Genomic DNA, 19,005 nt, shown 5'->3' on the forward strand with positions numbered 1-19,005 from the left:
ACAATCATTCATCAACCCAATCTGCCAGCTCCCTGGTTAACCCCACTGTCCTCACCTCATTTCTTACTCCATCCAACCTTGTAACCCCTATCATACTTTTCAAACTCTTCATCCCAAACACATTTGAAATTCCCTTTTCTGCCTCTCTTAAATTCCAGGTCTCCATCCCATATAGTGTTGTAGGTACAATCACCCCTCTATATAATCTTCTATTTACATTAACTTCCAGAAGTCTTGACAAGTTTCAATCCACCCCAAGACTTTTAATTGTTTCTCTCAAACAACAGTTTACCTCCACCCCTACTCCCTTTACCTGCCACATGCAACCCCACACTTAAAATTATCCTCCAGCCTTTCTTCTTTAAGGCTTGCTTCTATCTCACTGCCCTCTCCCCTTGACCATCCCATCACCTTACTTTTACCCACATTTATATTCAACTTTCTCCTATTGCATGCCTTCTCACACTCCATCACCAACTGCTTTAATCTATTGTCTTACTCTGCCACAAGCAGTGTCATCTACAAACAACAATTGGCCCATCTCCCACTTCTCAAATCATCTTTAGTCCCCTGCCCATTTACCTCATCTCTGTACACATTGAACAGCCATGGTTACATAACACAACGCTGACACAGCCACACCTAGCCTCAAATTCATGTAGTTCCAACTTAATGTACATCCTTGATTTCCAATTATCATATTTAGATTTAAATACATATATAGTTCCAGCTTGGACTGTATCATATTCTAAGCTATTCCAAGTAGTTATACATCCATTTGGAAAACTATATTTCTTCACAGCCCTCAGTAGAAATGACTTGCCCAATACTGAAACTCTGAGGGAGGAAGCAGCCAAGATAGAGCCAGATGGAGAAACATGCTGGTACTGCCGACAGTAAAAAGTAAGAAGAAAGTCTATCTACATACAAAGGCCTCCATCCCAGCTTATAAGGGAATTGACAAATCAAAGCATAGTTTTGCCCTAACTTTTTAGGCTAAGTGATTACATAATTTCAACATTTTTGTCTACTGACATCTTAAACTGAAACCCATCTGCACAAGGACATTCTTGTCTCTTGTAAATTTTTATTTCTCCACTGCAATGACCACATTTTGGGCAATTGGACCAGTCCAGGATACTCATTGTGAAATGAAAGAAATGTGAATGGGTTTCTTTTGGTGTGGGCCTTCAATGAAAATGTGTAATGAAACTAAACTACACAGAAAGTTAAACAGTGTATTTCAGCCAAAACTATACAAACACAATAGGAAAACTGGAATCTGTGATCACATATAATATGCTAATAAAGTTATTTATTTTTTATTCGATGAAGCAAAACTCCCCACAACAGTTCCATAAGAAATGCATAAAAATTATAATAATTATTTCCTCAAGTTTCACTAAGTGGAGAACCTGCAGGCCCACAGATCTCTCTGGAAAGAAACTGTGGAGTGTTGTCTGTGTTACTGATGTAGGACTGTTTCTATTTGTCACCAAATGAAAGTGATACGAGGGGAGCAGATCCTAGTTGTCAGCTCTCCATGTGTGAAAATGTGTAAGAAATACAGTTGAGGTTGATAGAGACAGTTGTTGTGCTCAGTCCAGAGATCAACTGTCAGCTCTTCACGGCTGCACCTCTTGATGGATATGAAGGGGTTGATGGGTTTGAAAATGGGAAGCTTTGCTGTCCATCTTGCAGAACTACCAGATGCAGGTACCATCATTTGTTCCACCACATAACAAAATAATCATGTAATATACATAAAATGAGATTAAGAAAATTATATACCAACTTTCAGTCAGTATCTGAAAACACTACAAAGTATGTATACAACCAATATAGTTATAACACATTTTAAGAACATCATGGTATAAAAGATACATCATTGCATGTCTGGTTACACTGGGCAGATTCATGTGGCAAGAGAAAATCCTGTATAATTTATAAGTTCTTGGCTTGTTACAGTAAACATCATAAGGATTCTTAACTGGTCTCACATTTACAAAGCTTCATCCCCCTATATGGTGACAACAGTCAAAATATACTTTTACTTCAACTCTACAGCAAAAGCAGTCACCTTTGTGCTATGCATTTGAACTATTGGAAGAGGTAACAGATAACTGCAGGATTCAAACCCACAACTAAGAGGATGTGAGAACAACACTCTTGAGGAAAAAAAAAAAAAAAAAAAAAAAAAATAATAATAATAATAATAATAACAACAATGGAGGGCACTCAGTTCCCTCATTCCATCCTATTTCCCCCTCACAAATATTTCATCCATTTCTTTGTGATATTTGAAGATTATTTGGTCAAATACTCTAAATATTGGAACATTAGTCGAACTGTTCTGTAAAGAAAGACATTCCAACTGATATAACCTACCTCATCACCAACTACCAGCCAGCCACATGAAAGCTGCATTCATAGTCCTCTATTTAACAGATGACCATACAAATTTTTTTGCTCCCTAACCTCTGCTACTTAACAGCTTTTGTGGATGTCATACAATTTTATTCAGCAGAGGGAATATCACTGTAGTGATGGGATTATGACTCAATTGACCCTTTCATTACACTGTTCCATTTTTAGTATTTTAGTTAATATACGAGGGGATGGAGAGGGGGGATCGCTAATTAAATGAAGTGGCCTTGCTGTGGATGTGCTGTGTCTGGCTATATTGCCTCTGACCCAGGGCAATGGGTGAGATGCAGGGATGACCTATCATCCAGGAGGAATTAAGATGAGAGGGAAGAAAGGGTGGTGGATAGGAATGGAGTATGTGGGGATGAAATGGGTGAGTGGATTTACGCCTTTGACTTTGGCTACCTCCCTTGTAAGGGGAAAAAATGTTGGTATATATATGTACATGACAATCTTCAATTGATGAATAGGTTATAGCCATCTGATTTGAAAACAATTTTGCTTTGTGCATAAACATTATATATAATAATCAAGAAGCAACAGTGCAATCTGAATTGTTCAGATTATATCTAACTTTGTGATCCCAGAATTTCTTCCCTATTTCTAATATTTGTTGCCCAATTTCTGCCTGGGGCCCTCCCTCCAAAAATAATGGTGTCAGTTCTCTGTATGTTATACAGACTCTTCTGGATCTGATATCTTCTCTGTAAATACCATGCTCCCATTCATATCTCGGTGAGCCATAAAAGACTAGAAGTGACCTACGGAACATTGGCAGTCGGACCAATTCTGGCATTACGTCGCCACTGTCTGCCAATTTACACTCCTGAAGAAACTTGCTTGTGTTGTTACTATCAGCACTTTGGACTTGGTCATCTTCCTTGGTTTCATGAACCAATTTTTCCATTTCTCTTGTAATAACTTCTTGGTCTTTTGGGGAAGAATTGCTATCTACTACAGGCACATACTGGATAGTGTCACTTAAGTTATACTTGTTGGCTGGTCCCTGAAACCGCTTCAAGGTCAGCACAGAATCGGATAGCATACTTAACGTTGGAATACGTTCTCCCCAAATCCAACAATCATCAATATGAGGGTCAATGGATGCCCCTCTTTCTAAGGAGTATTCCAGTGAACACTGTTCTACAGTTTGGAAACCTTTGAGAATTGGTACAGTTTTAAAACGTTCCTGAATGAAATGAGAGAAAGCTGGATATCCATCGAAGCCATCCAGTTTCACACGACGTTTCTTGAAATTACATTTTGGGCCATAATTCTGGAAGAAAAAGAATCTAATCCATAATTTGCAATACAGACTAAAAATATGAAGTGCATTCACAAATCAGATGTAATATGGGTGAGTGAAATTGAATCTAAGACTTCTGGTGCAATATTGATTCCACGAGAGTAACAATGGTTACTTTAACATGGTGGTCCTAAAAGACACATTTGAGGACTCCCAGCTGCTTGTCTTTCAGTTTTCATCATCACCATTTCCATCGAGAGCTAGAACCTCTGGACCAGTGCTAAACTTTCACTCTATTGACATTGACTGTCCTTTCTCCACTTTTTCACAAAGGAGAGCTGATAACTAGCAATTGCCCTGTCCCACCGCTCCTGTCACCTGGTGACAGAGATAGACCTATACTAGAATAACAGACATCAGTTAAAAATTTCTTTCCAGATCTTTTGTACAGCCAGGGACCATTGCTTACTACTGTGGAGATTCGAGTTTCCAGTTAATGAAACATGAGGCAATAATTATTTAATCTTCATTTCATCCAATTCAAATAAAATTATGACTAACCCCTTCACTACAATCAGATGCTTTACATATTTTATTCTTGTTAATCCCAATGAATTCCACATGGCTCTCTCAACCCATTTGCTATGATGACTGCCCTTACAAATTTTAATCTAATGCCACATGCTTCCATTTAGCATGATGGAAAAGGTATTAGTGATGAAAATCTGAATCATAACTAACAGACAGTCTCTTCTGACAAGATGCATACCTGCTTCCTCCTGCCACTCTGTGACAAGTCCCACGGCACTTCATCCAGCTGTCTAAGCAACACCTCTTCTTCTGCCTCGCTGATGAAGTCCATCACAATACGTACACCTTTAAACCTGAAACAGAATTGTAGAGGCAAACACTTTTGTTTATATTGAAATAACTTCTGGTTAATCATTACTTTATACCAAGTCCTTCTTTAGGTTCCTTTACATATTGGTCATAACACAGTCATGAATAGATACATTTAATGGGAAAATAGAAATCCTCATTCCCAAAGTAAAAAAGCATAATGTCACACAAAATACCTAGCCTTACCCTTACAAAATTGGTACAAAAATATAATCAAATAATATTAGGCCATTCAGCTAATATGTATAAAAAATATATCAAATTAAGTCTAGCTCACCTAATAGGAACTCCTTCATGATTAGGATGTGACTTCCATGAATCCAACTCCCATCCTGGCCAGGCCATCTCGTCACACAATGGACAAAATACATAGGCATGTTCCTGTGAGAATGATGCATATAATATATTCATAACTAGTTACCATATTTCCTGCAATATGAATTGCATCCCTCTTCCCAAATTCTTCCATAAATCATTCTTGCCTCCTACTCTCATTGGTTATGTTTACAAAGACCTTGGAGGTAGAGATTACTGGTACTAAATCAACAGTAATTGACACCCATTTGACAGTAATCCCCAGATAATTAAGGTATTGCAAGGTTTATGTAAGTTGGACATTCTGGTAGTCTGTGTGGTATTGTGATTGTTACTGTTGTTGTGGACTGTCGTTTACCAGTGCTTCTATCCTTGTGGTATTATAAGAGAACCTTTACAGTTGTAAGGGTGTGGTATTATAAGAGAACCTTTACAGTTGTAAGGGTAAGATTTCCTATCACAAAGGGCCCATGTGTGAAGTGGGAATGTCCCATCTTAGATATACTGCCCTTTCAAAGGGGAAAAGGTTTTCTGGAATATGTATACAGCTAATACAAATCAGTGATGTGATATGAGAGAAAGGGGTGATGGATAGACTTCAAATGGATAGGAGGTAGGTGTATGTGTTGGCTCAGCTATACCCCAACCTCATAAGAAAAAATAAAAGGCCCATTGGTTTATACAAATGTAGGATGAGTAGCAATTTTAGGATGCAGGAAAGGTGTCTGTAATCATTAATAGTTTCCAATGACCAATGAGAACTTCCACTAAAGATAGTGCCATTTCCACCATGACCCATGTAGTAATATTAGATTAGCCGATTGTTTTTGCCAGGTAGTTTTAAACCAGGCCTCTTTGCTACCATGTGGTACTGATTGCCTGCAGGTCCTCCTCCACAAGGCAAGGGACCTAGGAATCTCAGGGAAGCTAGAAGTATGGCTCCACAACTTCCTGTCAGACCGTACCCAAACAGTCGCAGTCGACGGCGTGAAGTCCAGTGAAACCAGGGTAGTAAGCGGCATACCACAAGGCTCTGTCCTTGGCCCCCTTCTATTCCTAATTCATATGAACGACATAAATAGGAAAGTGGACTCAACCCTCCTGTCCTTTGCCGATGATACCCACATCAGTCATGCTGTGCTAGAAAGTGAAGATGTACACCATCTACAAAACAACCTTGACACAGTTTATGCTTGGGCTAATGACTGCAATATGTAGTTCAATGAAGAGAAGTGCAAAGTCTTGACATATGGCACAAACCAAGGCATTCAAGACAACAACGAACTGCATATGGAAAGGGGAATGAAAATCACACCCAAAGCCCACGTAAAATGTCTGGGCATTCATCTAGGTGATGATGCCACTTTCCAGCACCACATCACACAGACCATAAAAAGAGCAAGGGGGATGGCCAGCTGGGTACTAAGGACTTTCTCCTCAAGAGAGGTACAAGTAATGCTTACCCTTTGGAAGACGTTTATTCAACCAATCCTGGACTACTGTAGCCAATTCTGGTCACCACATAAACGAGGAGACATCCAGAAGCTTGAAGCTGTCCAAAGGAACTATACCAGGCACATCAGAGCGATGAAGGATCTCAACTACTGGGATCGCCTGGAAGCACTGGGTCTCTACTCCCAACAAAGGAGGAGAGAGTTGTATAGGGCCATATGTACATGGAAAATCCTAGAGAGCCTTGTCCCTGACCCCACGCCCTCAACAATCAAGCCATATCACAGCGTAAGGCACGGGCGAAAGTGTGAGAGACAAACTCTTCCACCAAGAGCCCCAGAGAGGCTTAAGACCTTACTGGCATCCAGCCTAAGTCACAAGGGTCCAAATTCTTTTAACACCCTCCCAAAAGAAGTGAGAGCAAGAACCAAATGCTCAGTGGACAGCTTCAAGCATGTGCTGGACAGGTTTCTATGGAAGGTGCCAGATGAGTTCCCAGTACCAGGCTACACCATGATGCATCAGTAGGTTCTCATCAAACACAGTAACAGACCAACTCAGCAACTGGCCCTTGCGAGGAGGGACAGCAGGTCTGGCAGCAGTGGTAGATCACTATGGCTGTGAGGACTGACCTTGGAACTTCACCAAGTAAACCAAGTAAGTAAAGTAACCCTAGCTTTGCGTAAGCCTTCTAACTCTAAGCCCTAACCTAACCTAACATACCCATAAACCTCAGAGTAATGAACATTTCCTCAACACGCCAGGTTATATTGATCATGTGGAATGAGTAATATATACGCATGCCGACTACTTCGGGTGTTATCAACACATGAGGCAATTTTATCTTCAATCAAATTGTTCATTTGGTGACGACAAAAGGGACACCGTTACCGTACAAACGAAAAGGGTTTGTCGGTCATATCCACCATGTTGTTACCTTTAGTTCTTCTGTAATCAAAGAATTATCAGTAACTTGCACGTCAAAGTCCTTTTCACATATTAGACATGTTCTCTGTCCTTTACATCCACATGGCCGAGGATGAAACATTTTGTTACGTCAGATTCCCAAAAGTTCTTCCCGAAGTGTTTACACAGGAATGCCAACTGCAGTTGTTGTCCCGTACATACATTAGAAAATGTGGAAATATTCTATTGATTACTCCAACAATGTAATAATAAACATTAGTTAAATCAACATAATACAACCTTGCTATCTTTGTAGATATAAAACCATTCTCACATATTTGAATTTCGCTTTCAACTGTATACGACAGTATCCCATGGCAGTATTTGCTTTTTCTATCAATATACATGCCTAACAGTTGATTTTATATTTAGAATTATCATTAACGACATATGGATAACAAATTAGAAAAAATATGTTTTTATTATATGCAATCTTTCTAAGTAAATGACCGAACTCAGATACGAGCATTATTGTTAAATGTGGTTGTTATCCATCAGTATCAAGAAATGATTAGGAAAACGTATTTTGGATATAAATATAATTTAAGCTAATAATATAAATGTATGGAATAATTTAAAAGTTGATTGTTAAAAATATATGTATTGGTAAAATGTTACTTTTTTTGAGGTTGGCACTTCTGCAGCCCTTCACAGTCCCCACCAAAACATTGAACGTAAGAGTGGAATCTGTTCGTATAATTATCGTGAATCATCTTATATATTTTAATTGTTTATTGGATTTAACCGTGTGCATTTACGAGATTATGCATCTGTTAAAGAGTAGGGCAATATTGTAGTAGTGATTATGAATTGAAATATAAGATTTTCCAGATTCAAAATGGTGAGGCTCACGTATCGCAGACGTCTTTCCTACAACACTCCAAGCAACAAGAGACACATGTAAGTATATCATATTTAGTAAGAAATAGAACACCGAGATTAATTTATGATATATTCAGTGTAGCAGGAAGATCAATTTGAATATTGTTTTACTTGAATAAATAAAGACTTTGCCCCAACAATAATTAACCTAGTGATTAGGAAAGTCAGGTGAAGTTCATTTGTTTCCAGAAGTCAAAGTGTAGCAGAAAAGGTTAAAATGTGTAAGGCACGTTGGCCCAATTAGGTTTCAACGGTGACAAAGCTGACCATCCTAATAGGAACCCTATTAACGAACATTCTATCACATCTTCGTGGGTTTCTCACAAGCGGCTTTGATTGGAATTACTTTATCATAGGATTTTGAAGTATCAATAAGTGTAGGGAAAAATCCCAGACAATGCAAGTACAGATGTTTAATGTGAAATTTATGGTTCACAATAGCTCCTAACCTAATGTGGCAAAATTCCAGTGTCACAAACATGGGTTGCAGGGAATTTCACTACATGGCCAGTTCGCTACATTGATTTGGTCGTTTTGCTGCGTTGGTTGGTCATTTTACTACAGTTCGCTGCACTAAGAACACTTGTTTTTGAATTTGTGATATGAATGTGATAAATACAATGTGCAGGTTTATAAATTAGGTGAAAAGAAATTGCCTAATGAGGCGATATGGCGATAGATAAGTTTTTATCGAGCCTTGTTTTATGCAGTTGTTGGGCAGATTATCTGGCAGATAATTACAAAAATTAATTACATACATTACTAATAGATTATAGTGCCTTCATTTCATGCACATGACATTCTACTGTTGCCTACAAAGATAATTTATAAACCTGCATACATCGTATTTTTTGTCATATTCGGATCAAATGCGAGAAAGTGTAGTGAAAGAACGGAACAATGTAGTGAAACGATTGAAACTTTGGTGAAATGGCAAATGAACTTCAATAGCTCTAAGTGTAGCGTGTTAAATGCAGGGCTACACAACCCTGAAAATAGATACAGCTTAGCCTCTTCACTCCGGGGCACATCGCACGTCTGGCAGCATTAGCTGCCTAACGTGCGATGTTGTGTCATAATCGCATTATAAAAAATAGTCATTGCTCAATCGTTCGTTCTCTTTCACCCGTGTATTTTGATAACCATAGAAAATATGATGAAGCCAGTTTAGAGAGAATGAAGGTTACGTAGGTACGACTACAATATAATCAAAAAGGCAATGTCGGCATCATCGAGTACCCACTTGCTCCTCATGCCGCCTACGTAGGCGTCACTGTATGGAAGTGGTTAGATAACACGCTTTTAGAGAAAATTGAGTGCAAGAGAGACTTGGGAGTTCTAGTGAATCTGGACCTTAAAACCAGGAAACGGTGCATTAGCGCCAGGAATAAAGCTAACAGAGCATTAAGTTTCATTGCTAGGATGGTAACAAATAGAAGTACAGAGTTATTAAACTCTATCTAGCGATAGTTAGACCCATCCTTGACTATGCAGTACAGTTTTGGTCTCCATTGTACAGAATGGACATCAATTCACTAGAGTCAGTACAGAGAAGAATGACCAAAATGATGCATGGACTCAGAAATTTGCCTTACGAAGAGAGGCTTAGGCACCTTAACTTGCACTCTCTAGAAAGACACAGAGTGCGGGGTGATCTAATAGAGGTGTTCAAGTAACTTAACCTGTTCTGTAGAAAAAAAGATGTTGAAATGCAAACTTGGTATTGTTTATAGAAGTGTCCACCATGTGTTAAAAAAAAAAAAAAAAGGTAAATGTTTAGAAGAGCTCTCCTACACAATAGAGTAATAGAAAATTGTTAATTTTGTAATTTATAATACATAAATGTAACATGAGATTTTCTTGCCAGAAATCAATAACTTAAAAAGTAGCTAAAACCAATTTACTAATGAATGAATTCGTGGCGTTTGAATGATGTGCCAAATGATAGGAACACAATTGTGCCAAAACCCTAAACAATATACAGTTAATACAACATCTTGCAAGCACCGCCAATAGAAAAAAAATTACACCAGCAGCATGCTACTCTACCTCAACTGCCTGAACCATATGAAGCGTTGTCTTAGAAATGTATTCATACCCAGATAACTAACCAAACCCTTCAATAAGGGCCATCAAAATCACTACTATAACAAGAGTCCACATGACCCTTCCACAGCAGACAATCATAATGGCATGACTGTGTTGAAGACACCATCCATCATTAACCCCTTCCATACGGTGCCGCACACGTAGGTGTCATGGACTTAGATCTCGGTGGCAGCAACCAATGCCAGCCGTACGACGTGTTGTAATAATACTCGCATCATAAAATATAGTCACCGCTTATATCGATCGTTCTCTCTTCACCCGTGAATTTTGATAACCATAGAAAATGCGATTACAAAAGAATTAGAAAGAATGTCATTATGGAGGGGCGACTACAATAAATATAATCAAGACGCCGATATGGCAGCCTCGCGAATACACTCGCTCCCCATGACGCCTACGTGTGCGGCACCGTATGGAAGGGGTTAAGACAAATGTTGGTCATTTCAAGAGAGTGGTGGGTTGAGCGGGCATCATAACTACCCATGCACTGTACTGTTTTTAGGTTGTGGTAGTTATAGGATGTATAGGGATAACTGAATATAAGAGAATGGTGTTGCATAACCTAACCATTTGCTTGAACTGATGCCCATGTGAACCAGCACTTGCTCAAGTTTAATAACATAGAATAGGCCTGAGCACAGATTTAGACTGCCCCAGATACAACCACCACACTTCATACTCTTATGACCCATGTTAACAATCCTTGGACAACAACACTAAGACTCCAAGTGATTTATGGTTCCAACCAGAGGATGTCACCAGTCTCCAGGAGACTGGGTCCTTTGCTAGAGAGAGTAAGGGCAGTGGGTTGATCTGTAATGGTGTTCTTTCTATCTAATTTTCATTTCAACAGGGGTAGGTGCAAGAAAAAAAAGGGGGGGGTGCTATGGTAAACTCGTATAAGATTTCCAATAATTGTGTGGGCTTCTCCAGTAATTTTACTGGAGCTTTCAATTAAACTGTTATCACAGTTATGCTCTATCTATTGAGGGTCTGTGGTTATCTGACAAGCATTTGGTGTTTCTTCAGTTGATCTCCAAATTTTTTCATTCTGTTACTCAACTTTTTTTATGTACATTATGGATGGCATATCCTCAGTGACATCAGTCATGCTGTAGCCTTTGCCAAGAAAAAAAATGGTGGAAGAAGTGACCTCATTATATTTAGAAAATTTGCTATAGGTCTCCACTATAGCTTGCAATAAACTTCTTTTTATCCAGACAAAGTATTACTTTTGCACAATATCGTGCACAGGTGCCGCATGTCTGGTAAAGTAATAGGATTTAACTCGTGTTCAGGGAGAATTCTGTTCTGCCTTAGAGTTAAGTTCTGACAATGAATATGATTAACATGATACATTATGATTTGATCCTTCTTTAGAACTTCATAGGTTTCATTCTCATTGGCTAACATCATTTGTAGGTATGCAGGGTAAATCTTGGGCAGTTTGGTTTCATGGCAAGGTCTATTATGAGTTCGAATAGTTCAAGTGCTGAATGTTTATCTAAATGTAGTCATACAAGTATGATTCTTGCTTCTCTCAGGAGGGATTTTTTTGTGGGACTGATGTTTGCAGGGGTTTGATGGAATATGAAGTTTGGTGTTCTGGCTAGGAGGGCATTTCAACTATACTGAATTCAGTATTGTGTAGAGAGTTGTGAAGAGTGCCCATCACATTTTATTTTTGGCACAATCCCCATTCCAAGATATTGGTATGTCATATGGCAATCATTGAAATTTTAGGCTGCAATTGTGGCTGGGAAATGTAGGATGTCATCTGGCAAATTCTGGGGCATTTTGGGAGAGAGTTGGGCAGGGATAGTGATGAGATATGAAAGAGGTGGTTATGGAGGTGGGGAGTATGGTTGTTGAGGCTTGTAGTGGACAAGAGTAGACTGAATCAGTGATTGTCTGGGTGGGATTGGTGTAATGATTGAAGAGGTGTGTTGCTATATGCATGAGGGTAAACCAAGTCTAGATGTCAGGTTCTGCTGTGGAGTGGTGTGGTAGAGGTTGGTGCAATTGTTTTACCCATGGGATAGTATGAAAGGCTTTTGCTCAGCATTGGACTCCAAATGTATTGGCATTTTAGGTAGGGCGAGGGATCTGAAACCAGTCAAAGCAGAATGTAAGGGAGTTTAGGAGGAAGAGGGAATGTTTGAGAATAATGGTTGGTGTTATAAAAATATTTGTGAAAAGTTATGTAAGACGGAACGGGTGGAGGGAGAACTATTGGATGTGGTTGATCAGCGAATGTCAAAATGGTTTAGGTATAATGAAAGACTGGCAGAGTGGAAAACATTAGATGGAGAAGATTTTAGAGGAAGAACAAGAATGAAGTGGATGAGTGGAAGTGGAGGTTTTGAATGCCCATGGAATGTTGGTTGAAAAGGGAATAGTGGAAAAGATGAGTGAATGGATTTGAAAGGAAGATGTGATCTGAAGGGATGTTCTCTTCTGCTTCATTATTTATTATGAATAAATGATGGAAGCAGTGGGGGTTAAGTAGTTCTTGCTGTGCAAGTGGTGACAAACCATTGCGCTTGATTTGGGTGGTGGAGCAGTAGACTGGGATGAAGTGCAGAGGTAGGTGGTATGTGTGTGTTTTAATAATCATGTACGTAATTTGGTATGTGCTTTGACTGTCATCCCCAAAGAGGGAGATGAACCACACACTTGAGGTTGCACTCTTAGGTACTCTGTTTTGATTCATGCATTAATTGGAGATTGAATAAAGAGTAGTGTTGCAATCTCGCCAATCAATTTTATGTGCATGTATAAATATGTAATGTGTGTACCAAACTATTGCTTCAGTTAGTTTTTTAACTTTCCAGTGTAAAGACACCTGGCGGTCGACATGTGTATCATTATGACAAGAAAATCCGCCGTGCTCCCTCTTGTGGAAACTGCAAGGTGAGGCTGGCAGGCATCAAGCGTGCGAGACCAAGTGAATTGCACCGCTTGTCCAAGAGGCTCAAGAGAGTCAACCGTGCTTATGGCGGCCACCTTTGTCATAGATGCGTCAGAGAAAGGTAAGATTGTAGATGTGATGATCTTATCATCCAATGGTTTCACTGGTGAGAAACTAACACCACAGTCAGACAAATGAGAGTTGAGTGAACGAAACTATATATTTCGGTACTACTGAAGAGCATTGCAGTTAGCAATCAAAATATAAAGTTTCGCTTACTCAACTTTTTCTTTTGTCTAACTGTGGTGTTACTTGTGATCTAATGGTTTGTTTGAAATTTGCAGTGCCATAACTTGGTTTGGTTAATTTGTTCTTTGTTTATGCAGTGCTTGGTATCTTAACTAATTTGGTTTGTTTTTTACATTTCAGAATTATCAGAGCCTTCTTGATTGAGGAGCAGAAGATTGTTGTAAAGGTGCTGAAGGCACAGAAGGCTGCCAAGGCCACAAAATAAATGAAAAATAAAATCTAAAGGTCTTGTTTTTGTGTTTTTCTTCCCTACATATTAATTGGAAGACTTAAGTCTATATTGTGATACCTTTCATTGGCTGTAGATGCTCTTCAAGATTTTACTGGTTTGAAATAGTCCAATTTGGAATGACAAATTAAACCACAGTTCATTGAATCATTTGTAAATGTTGACTAGGTGTTGTCTTGCAACACTTTTTTTAACCCAGGGCAGTGGGTGAGATGCAGGGATGACCTGTCATCCAGGAGGTGGAGTGAGATAGGGATGGAATGGTCAGGAGTGTTTTTTGCTGCCTCCCTTGTAAGGGGTTGGGGGAAGCCACTGGTATATGTAACTAGGAACTAGCTTATGATCCTGCAAGTTGGACATTAGAGTTGTTGATTTTCAAAATGTGTTAGACCACACCACATCCTTCCTCCATCACCACCTGGGGCTAACAGTCTGGACCCTAAGTGTATAGATCAACTTGTCAGTGTATATCCATCTCCTTTTTCAATTTTTTCCATGTGGAGAGCACACAACTAGCATATACTCCACTCCTAAAGTCTGTGACAGAAACTAGTGCATAAATACAATGTGGATAAGTTTTAAAGTTCCCTCTCAGAGGACAGAACAGTTGCCAGCCACTGTGGGGCTTCAAGTTTTGCACCAAAAGTTGGGAAACCTTTATTAAATACACTAGATAAGGGTTCCTGCCTTGCACTTGTAAGTGGAGATGCTTCAGCAAGTTGACTAACGAAATTACATTTCCAAGAATTATTGCTGACAATAAGCTGTAAGCATTCCTTTAAGTTGGTACCTCGTGCAGTTCCAATCAATATACTGGCCCTGGTCTCTTTCAAAAGACCTGCAGCCTTCGGGTTCTGGTAACAGCCTTCAGATGGGACCATAGTTCAGGAGATAAGTGTATTGTCCAGGGGAGGTTAGTGTGGGGCATGTTAATATAAGATTCATCCTCTGATGGTATGGGGCAATTTGAATGTTGCTAGGCCTATTTAGTGTTGGTACTGTTTCAATGTTAGTTTCCTAAATACAGGAGCCAATGTGGTTCTTGTCAGGTGAATATATATTTTCTCCCTCCTGTGGGGCTTATGTCTGGAGAATGGGAGTAGAGTTTGATTTTGTCAGGAAGGGCTTGTTACTTAAATCTGAGTTCATATTTTGTGTAGTATAGGTGGTAGGTTATATATGTTTGAGTAGTATACTGCTGGCATAGTTGTGTTTGGACAGCGGTGCTTGTGACGTGTAATGTGAAGCGTGTGTGGCATTTAGGTTTCTTGTGTACAATTGTGCTCCCATTGTTTTTGTGTAGTGTTCCAAGGAGTTTGACTTGCCGATTGTTGAAAACCATGCTATGGAAGTATAATTGAGTGTGGTTTATATGAATTGCTTGTAGATGGTTATTAGTTTTGTGCTGTCCAAAGTTGATGTTTGTAATGGATTTAAGTAGTCTTGTTTTCTTGTTCATTTTTGCTCTCAAGTCTTTGATATGTGGGCAGAAAGTACTAGGAATATCAGATGTGAGGCTTACAATTTTAAAAGAGTTCTTTCTGAAGGAAATGGAGGGTACTTGCAGAATTCATGCCTCAAATGTGAAGCCCAGAATTTTACAATTCTTTTCTGAAGGGGACATTCAAAGAATTTATGGCTAGGGCAAGTTGATTGAGCTTCAAGTTATTCATGGTTTTTACTACTGTTATTTTTTTTTTATTTTTTTTTTTATTATTATTATTATTATTAGACGGATAATATTTCTATCTAATTTTATTTATTTTTCTTTAAATTCATACTCATCTCTATTTCTGTATGAGGGAGGTTACCATGTAAATGAAGCGACTGGCCTTGCTGTAGATGCTCTGTGTCTTGCTGCATTGCTAGTGGGCAAGGGACAGGAAAGATCCTTTGCAAGGAGAGATGATAAAATGGAAATGATTGATGCGTGGGTGCATGCCTTGACTGGCTACCTCCCTTGTAAAGGGAAAAAAAGACCTTTTGGTATATTGATAGATTTAGTTATTCATTTAATTTTTGACCAGCCAGGGCAACATAACGCATCCTTCACAAAGTCCCACCTTTACCTCGAACCACTCGCTCTCTCTTATACATGGATGGGGTAGTGTGGGAGCTAAATGCAAGGGTAGTGGGTCAGGGATTGGAGATGGTTAAAGAAAATGGAGAAAAGTGGGAGGTGAGCCAGCTGTTGTTTGCTGACAACACTGCTCTTGTGGGAGGATCGGAGGAGGAACTGAGGAAGTTGGTGACAGCGTTTGGGAGAGTATGTGATAGAAGAAAGCTAAAGATAAATGTGGGTAAAAGTAAGGTGATGAGATGTACAAGGGGTGAAAGTGGCAGTAATCTGGAAGTGAGCATTAAGGGAGAGCGACTGGAAGAAGTGGGTGGTTTTAGATACTTGGGTGCAAATGTGGCAGGAAAAGGTGGAGGTAGAATGTAGATTGAGAGAAGCAAGTAAATGCCTTGGTGGATTGAAGAGTGTAATGAGGAATAGACTTTTGGGAATGGATGCTAAGAGACTGTATGAAGGAGTGATTGTGCCAACAGCACTGTATGGAGCAGAAACATGGAACATAAGAGAGGAGTAGTTTGAATGTGTTTGAGATGAGGTGTCTGAGAAGTATGATGGGTGTTACTAGGCTAGATAGAGTGAGAAATGAGGAGGTGAGGAGGAGAACAGGGGTGGAAAGGGAGTTGGGAGATAGGGTTGATGAAAGAGTATTAGGATGGTTTGGACACATGGAAAGAATGAGTGAAGAAAGACTAGTAAAAAAGGTATGGAAGGCAGATGTTGAGGGAGTGAACATGAGGGGACATCCTAGGATGGGGTGAAAGGGGCTTTGGGGAAGAGGGGAATGTCTTTACAATTTATTATTATTTATTTCAATTTATTATTATTTACTTCAATTTATTATTATTTACTTTCAATTTATTATCATTTATTATTTCCCTGTTTGTTTATTATTTAACTATACCTATGCATTTATTTATGTATTTTGTTATTTACATTATTATAGTTTTTATTTATTTTATCATTAATATGATTTTTTTTTTTCGCATCCGACCTAGATATGGATCAAAAGGTCTCCTGTCAGCATGCTCTGCCTTTGTAAGACAGGTGAATGGAGAATGGTTGTATATGGATGATGATGTGATGCATGAGGTGGAATGAGCAGGGGGATGGGGGGTGAGGTAGTATGTGTGAGCAAAATATGACGCAGCCCGAAGGGATTTTTCCCCGTCTTCTCCTTTTATGCGTGGGGGGTCACCGATTTAATGAAGCCGCCTTGCTGTGTCTGGCGACACTGCTTATGACCCAGGGCAGTGGACAAGGTGCAAGGATGACCCATCATCCAGGAGGTGCTAAGATAAGAGGGAGGGTGGAGGGGTGTGGAGTGTATTCAGGGATGGAATGGGTGGGAGTGGTTTTATGCCTTTTCCTTTGTGGCTACCTCCCTTGTAAGGGGGAAAAAGCCTTGGTATATGTATGTATTTATTTTTCCTATGGCCTTTGGCATCTTTTCTTACTTTTTGGAAGTTACTTACTGTTTTGTTTCATGTTTTATCCAGGTATAGGTATTGCTCTTATTTCTAGATATTCTATATCTGGGTACTATCTCCAGTTTGCTTTTTGATAGTTTATAAATGTTCTCTTAATTGCGGGTTCTATTTCGTCTTCCACTTCTGTGATAATTTTTATTTGAAAGTGATTAAATGAAACATCTTGATTTCCCATTTTTGTTTGTAGGGAGGATGAACATGTTATGTTGTTTGTCGATTGTGTTGGAGAGATTGTCTAGTACAGTTGTGACTGGAGTTATGTTTGTACCCTGCTTACGTATCGAGTTTCAATCCATCAAATCAGCCATCCTGAGTCCACTGCTGAGCAAAGGCCTCTTTCTTAGCATTCCATGATTCACACGACTGTGCCAAGATAAGCCATGTCACTCCTGCAAACTTCTCTATCTCATCTCCCTTTTCCACATTTCCTATTTCATAGCGTTCACTCAGTAACACACTTGCTCCATCGCTTATCAGTCATTCACACTAACCTGCCCAATTCCACTTCCTCTCTTTTACCGCCTCCACAATATCTCTCTAGTCTTGCTCCCTTTTGGTCTCTCAGCATTATTCCCATTATTGGTCTCTCCATTCTCCTCTGTGCAGCCCTTAGTTTTATCTCCATCACCTTTGTCAGTTCCAAGTCTCACACCGTAGATTATTGCTGGCAGAATGGATTGATTGTAAACTTTACATTTCAAACATGAAGGTGTGGGCACTAGAGCCTCTCAGGATTTTATTATACCAAACAGTTTCCAACCAATTGTAATACGTCTTTTTATTTCACTATAATGATCTTAGGTTATTTTCACCATCTGCCTTAAATAATTATACTTTTCAACTTCAAGACTCACCATCGATTATCTCTACTTTGAACTTTCGTGTTGGCCATTACTTTGGTTATACTCTTATTCGTTTTTAAACCTACTTTGAGACTTTCCTTGTTCAGATCACTCAGCATATCTTGCAAAGTCTTCTCTTTCTGAAATAAGAATGTCTGCAAATCTTAGGTGGTTCAAATATTCGCCATTAATCTTCAAACCTTTCTCTTCCCAACACAACCTTCTGAATATATCTTCTAAACAAGCTGTAAATAATTTGAATGAAATGGTATCGCCTTGCCGTACTCCTTTCTCGATCTTTATTTTTTCTGTACCTTTATGTAGTTGAATTATAGTGGTACCTTTCGCATAAATCTTTTCTAAAACCCTTACGATCTGTTCGTTTGTACCCTGCGTAGTGAATTTAGTATTGCTATTTGTTCTACCGAGTGAAAGGCCTCGTAATCTACAAAGGCTAAACATGGGTATATTGTATTCTGTCGTTTTCTTGATTGGTTCATTGCCTACAAATGGTCTAGAGTCGAATATCCGCCCCTAAAGCCTGTCTGTTCTCTTGGTTGGTTTCCATCTTAAACTGGACTTAGTCTATTTGTAAGGGTCTTGGAGAATACATACATTTGATAGTAAGCTAATCGGTCGATAGTTGCTAAGGTCCTTCTGGTCTCATTTTTTATTAAGCAAAATCACTATAACATTGCACCAGGGACGCTTTTTTGACGTAAGCACTGGATGTATAACTGAGCTAACTTGATATGAACTAAAATCCCTGCGTCTTTCAACAGATCTTCCCCAGGTGTTTTTCCTCGTTTCATATTTTTAGAGCAAATTCTACTTCCTTTGTAATCTCTGGTAC

The 19,005-nt window shown here is 39.1% G+C and overlaps 2 protein-coding genes across 2 annotated transcripts; one reads left to right on the plus strand and one right to left on the minus strand.

Moving 5' to 3' along the window:
* Positions 1-1,224: 1,224 nt before the first annotated feature.
* On the minus strand, positions 1,225-7,450 carry LOC143039583 (alpha-ketoglutarate-dependent dioxygenase alkB homolog 4). The gene is made up of 4 exons (XM_076209813.1): positions 7,278-7,450; positions 4,851-4,954; positions 4,443-4,557; positions 1,225-3,703 (listed from the first exon to the last, which is right to left on the minus strand). The coding sequence occupies exons 1-4, from the start codon at positions 7,386-7,388 to the stop codon at positions 2,957-2,959; spliced, it is 1,077 nt and encodes a 358-aa protein (XP_076065928.1). The 5' UTR covers positions 7,389-7,450; the 3' UTR covers positions 1,225-2,956.
* Positions 7,451-7,906: 456 nt separating this feature from the next.
* LOC143039585 (large ribosomal subunit protein eL34-like) lies at positions 7,907-13,748 on the plus strand. Its single transcript, XM_076209816.1, has 4 exons — positions 7,907-7,980; positions 8,138-8,206; positions 13,132-13,329; positions 13,638-13,748. Exons 2-4 carry the CDS (start codon positions 8,145-8,147, stop codon positions 13,720-13,722), a joined length of 345 nt encoding a protein of 114 aa, XP_076065931.1. The 5' UTR covers positions 7,907-7,980; positions 8,138-8,144; the 3' UTR covers positions 13,723-13,748.
* The last annotated feature ends 5,257 nt before the right edge of the window (positions 13,749-19,005 follow it).

This window comes from Oratosquilla oratoria, chromosome 26, assembly GCF_046742065.1.
Source record: "Oratosquilla oratoria isolate Oo_2021 chromosome 26, ASM4674206v1, whole genome shotgun sequence".
Classification (NCBI taxonomy): Eukaryota; Metazoa; Arthropoda; class Malacostraca; order Stomatopoda; family Squillidae; genus Oratosquilla; species Oratosquilla oratoria.